Here is a 9,875-nt window from a genome sequence, read left to right on the forward strand (position 1 = left end):
GAGAGAGAGATTTGAATTCAAAATAACTTATAAACCCATGTATTGCAAATCTGCACCTTTTCCCAGATAATACATAAGAGAAGAGTCCTTGGAGTCGATGAATGACTCCTTTACTCCCAGATAACATGCAAGAAGAATTCTTCGATTTGATGAACGACTATTTTGCAAAAGATATACTTGAAAAGATTACCCTGACCAAATGAATGAGATATTCCCTGCTGTATCTGATATAGTTCTGAACTCCTTGTTGATGTTCCCTATAACGTATTAATGTAAGCAAGGATTTTCAACGTTGTCGGGCATGGAAACTAAACATCAATCACGGCTTAATGTGGAACATGACCAATGATTCAATCTGTCTAATACTGCTCTTCGAATTGAGAAACTTCCTTGTTACAAACAGGCCCAGCCTACAAATTGTAGTTCAAAATTGGTTTATGAAGGAAATATTGTTCCACTCCTGTATGTGTAATATCTTTGTAGAATACTTGGAATATCAATGTTTTATCTCAATAGTCATTAACATTAGAATCATTTCATACTATCCTATTGAGTTACTAAATTACCATTTTCTTTGATGTTAGATTACTGGGGCAGAGGTATTTAAAGAGTAAAACGTTGAGAAACCCTACATTAGTGCATAATATACATAAGATGCTTAGGTTATAGAAATAGATAGCAAAAACAAGAATGTAAAATTGCAGTGGAATCCAAGTTACAAGGAAACTTTGGGAACGAACTGGCAGATACAACCGCTAAACAAGAGCGAAACCATCACTTGTCGATGACAAAGGAAATAATACTTAGGAGAAAAATCATTGACCCCTGGCAAATGCAGAGGGATGATATTAAATCAAGTAAGTGGCTCTATACATCCAAGCCTATTATAGAAGATTAAGAGAAAACTTATAGTAGAACCAGAAAAATTTAAATCTTAATGGAAAATTTGAAATTGGGCATTGTAAGGGTAAATATATATTTTTATAAATTCAAGATAACATATACACCTTTATGTAGCATGTACAATAAATGAGGAAATTTTACTCGTAATTATAAATTGAAAAAAATTGAATATTAAAAAAAAAACACAAACTTGAAGTAAAATTAACTGGCCTATACATTGAATAATCTACTGGGAAAACTTGAAGATAAGGATGTACAAGAGAGGGTGGACAAGTGTTTCTATAACATATCCAATTAAAATTATTATATTAGAATATTATACTAATCCATGAAGTTAGCTATCAGACAAAGGAATTATTACTAAACCCAGTTAAATGATTGTTAAAAAAGAGACTACCTTTAATGCAAATAATTTTTGGAACTTAATCGACAAATCATGGAAGGTTATTTTGATTATAAATTAATGTAAATTCTTTTCAAAAGACTATAAAATATATGAACAAAATAAACAATATCAGTGGTAGGAGGAGCATGTATATTAATTGAATAAAATGTAATAAGCATAATGTGGTGGAATGAAAAAATCCTTCATTTCTTCTTAGAAGGATTTAACATTTACTAACAGACTTATATTTCAATTTTATCAACTGCATTGATCAGTTCTACTTTTCATTTCATAGCATATTTACTGGGAAGTACAGACACCTAAAATTGAGCCACATCTCCAACTAAAATAGAAGAAGAAGAAGAAGAAGAAGAAGAAGAAGAAGAAGAAGAAGAAGAAGAAGTATTTTGAAAATCACTTTCTTATTCAAATAGTTTCTTTTCTTTGTAGGGGACTCTTTTCTCTGTCGTTATCTATAATCAGTTTTACCAAGATTCGGTTGAATAATTGCCAGACGGTACTTGAAATGACGGATAGTGTATGTTGAAATGGTCTTAACAAAATTTTAATCAAAACCAATGAGACCAAAAAATTATTCAATAGTAACAGGAATTCAAACGGAGGATTTAAAAATAATAATTAGAGGGACACTAAGTACATCGTAGAATTCCGCCGCAACATCAGATTTCTAAACCTTTTGCTCAACCTTAGCCTTGACCTTTGATCTTAACATGTATTAAATGGCATGGATTTCCATACACTCAAATATGATTAAAGTTTGAAGTCTCTGTGAAAACGATATCCAAAATTATGGCTGATTACGTGAATTGTACCTTTTGCTCGACCGTGACCTTGACCTTTGATCTTAACCTTCTATTTTTTTTTTCTAATTTTCAGCTTTTTACATAAGTTATTCCATGCAAGTTTCATTACTCTATGATTGAAATTGTGGCCAGGAAGCTGTTCAAAAACAAACAAACACATACACACACACACACAAACACACAAACATACAAACAGGTGGTCGAAGATAACCTCCTTCCCGCTTCGTTGGCGGAGATGAATAGTGATAGTAATTTGAAAATATGAAATCAAGGGATTACATTGAAGCGCGGTTGAAAGTTTTTATTTTAATGCATCACTCAACTTCATCTAAGTGATGTTTATCATTTATCAAGAAAATAAAGGGCCAATAAATTCAGTACAACACCTAAAGAGTGTGAAATGAATATAATAAATATCAGGTGCAAAGCTGTTTGGCAAGTGTTCGAGACGCTACAAAAATAAGAAAAAAAATGCAATAATTTGTTCAACTTGAAATAATGCTCTGTGTACAAAAGAATCTAATGGTCCTCGGATATTTTAATTGATTTGTTTGCTAGATTTATAATCTGTCATCACCACGATGAACGATAAAAAAAAGAAATGGTTATAAAGGTTATTCAATTGTAACATATTTCTTCAATCTATATTTGAATAGAAATGACTAAACAATAGTTAGCAAACACAGCCATGAGGAATTACAATGACGCTATGGAAATGTAAAAGGAGACAGAATATAGATAATTCAAGGAAAAAATGGAAATTGAAGTAGTGGTTACTTTTTCATAAACTTCATAAAAATTCAGCTACCTTTCTTTACCTAAGAAAGGGGTAAATAATGTTTTTCAGTAGATGGCACCTTAAGGTGTGTTATTGGCTGTTAAAAAAGAAACAAAAAACAGAAAAGAAAACGCGTTAGGCTTAAGTGTTGGGAATTTGTGATATGTTACCAACACGCTTACAGTCATATTGGTTACCTCTATATATATATATATATATATATATATATATATATATATATATATATATATATATATATATATATATATATATATATATATATATATATATATATATATATATATATATATATATATATATATATATATATATATATATATATATATATATTGTAAAGAACATTTGTATACAGTGCAACCTCTAAGGTAAAAAAAGGATCGTCATATATGAGATTCCTCCTGCAGGCTAATTGTTACATGAGCATTTGTAACAGTCATTTTGTTCTTATTACACAAAAAAATATGTTTGTTTTAGCTAAAACAAACCTTAAGAGAGGTACATCACTGAAACACCTAATGCAAACGCAAAGGCTGTTGTAAAAAGTGTCAAATCTATTATAAGTTTGGCTTAAAGACATGAAGAGAAAATACCATTTGCTAATTAATATAAGAAACTGTTGCAATCACTCCCCCTCTCTCTCTCTCTCTCTCTCTCTCTCTCTCTCTCTCTCTCTCTCTCTCTCTCTCTCTCTCTCTTTATAAAAGTATACTCACACGCATATATATATATATATATATATATATATATATATATATATATATATATATATATATATATATATATATATATATATATATATATATATATATATATATATATATATATATATATATATATATATATACATATGTATATATATAGATATATATATATATATATATATATATATATATATATATATATATATATATATATATATATATATATATATATATATTATATATATATATATATATATATATATATATATATATATATATATATATATATATGAGTATGTCTCTCATATGTTTGTGGATAGAAAATCTTGTCTCCGACTGCCATGGTAAACAATTGAGTAAAGATCAACCATAACAGTCACCTTGCTACTATTCCAATACTAGTAATTTCAATACGTAGGTCATAATGATTTTTTTTTTTTTTTTTAGACTTTTAACCTACAGTCAAACATCACATAAGTATAAAACAACTAAAGAGAAGAATGCGATAATAAAGTAGAACAAATGTTACTGAGGGAAAGAATTAATTCCTAAGGGAACATTCAAGGTTATGCACCTCCATGGAAATCAACGTTGAAGAGTTATACTTCGCCATAGAGTAAATACAGCAAGAGGTGTCATGTCATATCAATGTAGCATTGTCCCTCACAATAGAGTACCTACAGTATATGAAACAAGAGTAACGACATGGGTGTTACCGTATGATGTATTGATGGGGGCCATTTTGTTTCCGGGCAGCCGACTGCTCAGTGGCCGGCGGCTGACAAGACGTACTGGCATATCTATACTGGTTCCTCCATAGGAGATAATTAGATACGTGACAATATACAATATCGTGCTGATCTGCAAATGGGTGTTCCAATAGACATGAGAAAGATTATAAAATGTTTAGGTTTCCAAGTGATCCTGAAAGGAGGAAGATATGGAGGAATAAAGACAACCGTCTGGGGTGGGAGCCATCATCCAGTTCGTTGTTATGCAATGAATGCTTTATAATTGTTTACTCAGACTTTGTAAGATGATTATTCCAGGTTTTAATGGAGCAGTTACCCTACAAGTTAAAAAACATAAGAGATAATCAAATTGAGTGATAAGAGAAACACAGCAGGGGAAAAATCTATTTGCCTTTGATAAAATTTTCAATGTTTCCCATCTATTGTTTACTTTGTGCATGATATATTATGTATGGTTATTCATATATGATTTTGCGTTTATTGAATATGAACTCATGATTTGCTCGTGGTTCCTGCATCTGCATACTAAATTTGTTACTATTATTCTTCGTCTGATTATTTCATAGCTTCTAGACAAGTTAAAAAACATAAGAGATAATCAAATTGAGTGATAAGAGAAACACAGCAGGGGAAAAATCTATTTGCCTTTGATAAAATTTTCAATGTTTCCCATCTATTGTTTACTTTGTGCATGATATATTATGTATGGTTATTCATATATGATTTTGCGTTTATTGAATATGAACTCATGATTTGCTCGTGTTTTCTGCATCTGCATACTAAATTTGTTACTATTATTCTTCGTCTGATTATTTCATAGCTTCTAGACTATAATTTTCTCCTCACATATGCTACTGAAAGCAAAATTAGGTCTACTAGAGTATTATGAGGACATAACTGTATCTTTATCAATGGTCCTAAGTATCCTAATAACCCATTATGTGTTAAGTATATTTCTTCTGTTCTTATCGTAATAGTGGTATCCATTAAAAGAAAATTTGACTTCGCATGAACACTTTCAAGATGATGAGATAGAAAACAAACGGGTTGATTGGAAACATAAACTAAGGTAGAATGCAATTCCAACTATTTTTTTCTCATTGCATCATCCCAAAACCAAGAAAATCTCTAATTCAGAGATGCCTCCCTGACACACCTAGGGAGTATGTCAGGTTGGATCTTACATATTGCTAAATTAAAGAAAACAATAGCATCATGAGTACTAGTAAGTTTTGCAGTTGCTGTACACAGTGGTAGAATTATGTAGTACAAGTAGTACGGTCGTATATATATATATATATATATATATATATATATATATATATATATATATATATATATATATATATATATATATATATATATATATATATATATATATATATATAAAATATATATATATATATATATATATATATATATATATATATATATATATATATATATATATATATATATATATATATATATATATTTATTTAATGACTAGTCAACTGGTTTATATTACAAAATTTAATACACAATTGAAAAATGCCACCGAGCTCTGAGAATAATATGTAACTCCTGTAGGTACATGAAAAGACAAATTTTACGTGCACCAGTATTGTCATGATCATTATTATTGTTTGTATCATTTACTGCATTTTCATGATCATTATTATTGTACGTATTATTAACCGTATTATGTACTTTCAACCATTATTCCAGATGTTGCATATCATTAGATTAACTCCTGTAATGTTATTGATATGATATGGCAACATTGAGTCAGCATCAGCAACACTTATCTGTTGTGTTCCCATAATGCAGTCTGTCTGTCTTCGTCCCCTTAGCTGATAAGTTATCTTTTCTTGTATCCCTCGTATCTCTAATAGACATTGAGAACCTACTTTTTAAGTTGTATCCTTACCCAACCAATTAACGTTAAGGAAGTTACTAACACGCACATGGCGTAGTGAACTTACAGTGTCGTATTATGAGAACTTTTTTCAAGACGTGGACAACAGGAACCAGTCGAAGCCATTAATGGACTCTCAGTTTGAATGTGAATTTGTTGTAATTCGATTTATTCATATTTCATGTGCAGTGTAGTGATTCAAGTAAACAGTGAAGTTTGGTGCAATGCATTGTGCTTTTATTTACGTCCCAGTGTTTTTGCTGTGCTATTTCAAGAAGCAATCAAATAGTCTGTTGGGACTCTGTCGGAACATGCGTGACCACATCTGATCTCATTCATCGTCACGGGGTGACTGCCTGAAGCAGAGTTGCTGCTCCCCTCAACTCACAGAGTCGGAGGATGACATATTCATGCACATGCGCACACACTCGCTTTGCATTAAACTTTTCTTATTATTCCTGTTTTAAAACAGTTTGTGTTGTTTTTTATAACTTTGTTGGTACTGTATTTTTCCTCACAGAACATCAAAAGTAAAAACAGCCTCAAGAGATATACATGCAAAACAGTCAAAAGAGCCCACAGAAAAGGGGCCATTCAGTGATGTGGGTGCCCACAATGTCGATGTTGCCAACATCCACAGTGTTGGGGGAGTGTTGGAGCATGCTGCCTCTCCCTCCCCACCACTCTTGAGTTTCCACTACTATCCCCTGTCTGCCTCTCAAGCTACTGGGACTGATTTCCTCGCTTTAATTCGTTTTTAAGAGGAATCACGCTTGTATGAGGATGAAAGAAGAAGATGGGAAGACGAAGTAAGAAGACTGGAAAGAACACTTGAAGAAGAAAGAAGAAGGAAACAAAAAGCAATTCGCCTAAGAGAGGATGATCTTAGAAGAAAAGAAGAAAATGCGAGATTTACTGCTCTCAATCAAACTCTTGCCCCGATCATCCCTTCTCATCCAGGCAACCATACACCTGGCACAGAAATGAATTCCAACTCCAATCAACCTGCTCTTCCACCTCCACAGAAGGCTACAGCCCAAACGCCACCACCACTGAAGGCAGATGCAACATTCCAAATGTTTAGAGAATGGAGATACCGGTGCGATGACTATGCCATTATGGTGGATCTTTCTAAGCTTCCACGTGATAAAACAAATGATCCAGATGAGGATGTATTTAACCCTTTAAACACAGCGTGTTTTAGAACACACACTGCAGCCTTTTCCTTCTACAGATAAGTCTGTAGATGAAGTCCTGGATGCTCTACAATTGCATATAAAGGAATTGAGGAATGTAGTCCTTTGTCGAAGAGAGTTGCTTAGCTATAATCATATGGAAGGAGAATCTTTTGCTGATTTCTCCGTGAGACTTCGACGCATCGCAGAAGAAGTTGATCTGTGCCTGGGTAATGCCACTGCATGTGAAGAGACCCAACTGAAAATGATTATCTTGATGGGTATTCGAGATGCAGAGTTGGTTCAAAAGTTGATTGCCTTGGACGCCAACTCTCCTCTACAAGATTTCATCACAACCTGTAGATCATATGAGGCAAATAAAACTGCAATTTCTGCAATACGTGGCCCACCCAGCAAGTTGTGTGCCATTTCAGCCTACAGGAAAAGCAAGAAATCAAGTGGGAAGCCTCCACCTTCGTCGAAGTCCTCTAAGCCAGCCGTTTTATGCCAGCCAGTATTGTGCCTGTCAGCACGAGCTTGATAAATGCCCTGATAAATGTTCTGCCATTGTCACCGTATTGGACACTTCTATAAATGCTGCAAGGATAACAAGAAAAAGGGTCATCGTGATAGATTTTCAAGCAACAGTGGTGCCTGTGCAGTCTCCAACAAACATCAAGATTCACGGACGAGCTGTCATCGCTTAGGATCGCCTCCCACCATTTCCAAGATGCCCAAACCTATCCGTTTCCTCTTGTCATCTGGCAATATTAACTCTTGCATCAAGATGTTACCTGACACAGGTGCCAACGGCACCGTTATTGGACAGCAACACTTGGATACCATGGGTATCTCCCGGAGCTGCTTGCAACCACCTCCACCGAATGTGACGTTCACGGCGGATGGATCTCCAATGTCACCTGATCTGGGTATATTACAAGCTACCCTTACCTTAGGGAAGCGATCATGTCTTGCCAGGATTCAGGTTCATGAAAATGTGGAAGTTCCACTTTTATCCTATGGTCATTGCCAAGAACTGTCCTTAATATCTCCAGACTTTCCTAAACCCATTTTAGAAGTCAAATATGTCAATAGATGCAAGGATCTGCCCATCTCAGCAACTACATCACCTTCAGCAGCCAAGGAATACTTTCTTTGGGAATTTAAAGATTTGTTGGTCTCAAAAGAAGATTTGAAGACAGCTCCTCTCATGCCCATGGCTGGTCCTCCCATGAGAATCCACCTAAAGGATGGTGCAGTGCCTTTCGTCATCCACACCCCTAGACAGATTCCATTTGTTTTTAAGGACCAAGACAAAGGAGAGCTTGATTCTATGGTGGCCCATGGAATAATCAAACCAGCTGGTGATGACCCTTCAGTTTGGTGCCACCCTCTTGTCATCTTCGCCAAGAATGGAACAGGTGTACGTATCACCGTCGATCTAACCAAGCTGAACAGCCCAGTTTCTCGTCCAGCCCACCCTTCACCTACACCCTTCACGGCTATTCATAGTGTGGACCGGAAGTCTCATTTCTTCATCACGGCTGATGCTCTTTACCGGTACTGGCAGATGGAAGTGGCTGAAGGAGATCGTCATTTAACCACCTTTATTACGCCATATGGTAGTTTCATACATTGCAGAGGACCGATAGGCTTCGCAGCTACTAGAGATGCTTTCTGCCTGCGAGGTGATAAGGCCCTTCAAGGTGTCCAAAACTGTGTTAAGGTGATAGACAACCTCCTTCTCTACGACGAAGACTACGTTACACACCTTTATTGTATCCACGAAGGGCTCACTAGGTGCCGCAAGTTCGGGATCACACTCAACAAGGACAAATTTGTGGTCTTCTGCGGATACACGCTCTCAGGAGACGGCATCTCAGCTGACCACCAGAAAGTCAGTGCGATCAAGGATTTTCCGACCCCTGCTAACCTGATGGACCTCAGATCGTTTAAGGGATTGGTCAACCAGTTAGCAGAGTTTACGCCTGACATCTCCATTGCAGCCCAACCTAGTCGTTGTCGATCGCTTATCAGGATGGCTCGTTGTTGCCCCTGCAAAAGCGATACCACCGCTTCTAATACCATCAGAATCTTCTGCCGCTACTTCCATGAAGTTGGTGTTCCTCTTCGCTTTAGGACAGATTGAGGGCCACAATTCACCAGTGCAGAGCTCAAGGAATTTATGAAGAGATGGGGAGTTTGACAAATGGTAACCTCACCCCACTACCCACAATCAAATGGTCATGTCGAAGCTGCTGTGAAGTCAATTAAGCACCTCATACTGAAAATAGCCTGGTCTGGCAACATCGATAATGAAGATTTTGATCGTGGCTTGCTGGAACTCAGGAATACTCCTAACTTTACAGGACGCTCCCCGGCCCAGATCCTGCATGGCCGTCTTCGCAGGTCATGTATTCCTGCCCATCGAAATGCGTT

At 35.3% G+C, this 9,875-nt stretch overlaps 1 protein-coding gene across 1 annotated transcript; it reads left to right on the plus strand.

Moving 5' to 3' along the window:
• The first annotated feature begins 7,992 nt into the window (after positions 1–7,992).
• Positions 7,993–9,585, plus strand: LOC137643081 (uncharacterized). Its single transcript, XM_068375926.1, has one exon. It carries the CDS (start codon positions 7,993–7,995, stop codon positions 9,583–9,585), a length of 1,593 nt encoding a protein of 530 aa, XP_068232027.1.
• The last annotated feature ends 290 nt before the right edge of the window (positions 9,586–9,875 follow it).

This window comes from Palaemon carinicauda, chromosome 6 (assembly GCF_036898095.1).
Source record: "Palaemon carinicauda isolate YSFRI2023 chromosome 6, ASM3689809v2, whole genome shotgun sequence".
NCBI classification, from domain to species: Eukaryota; Metazoa; Arthropoda; class Malacostraca; order Decapoda; family Palaemonidae; genus Palaemon; species Palaemon carinicauda.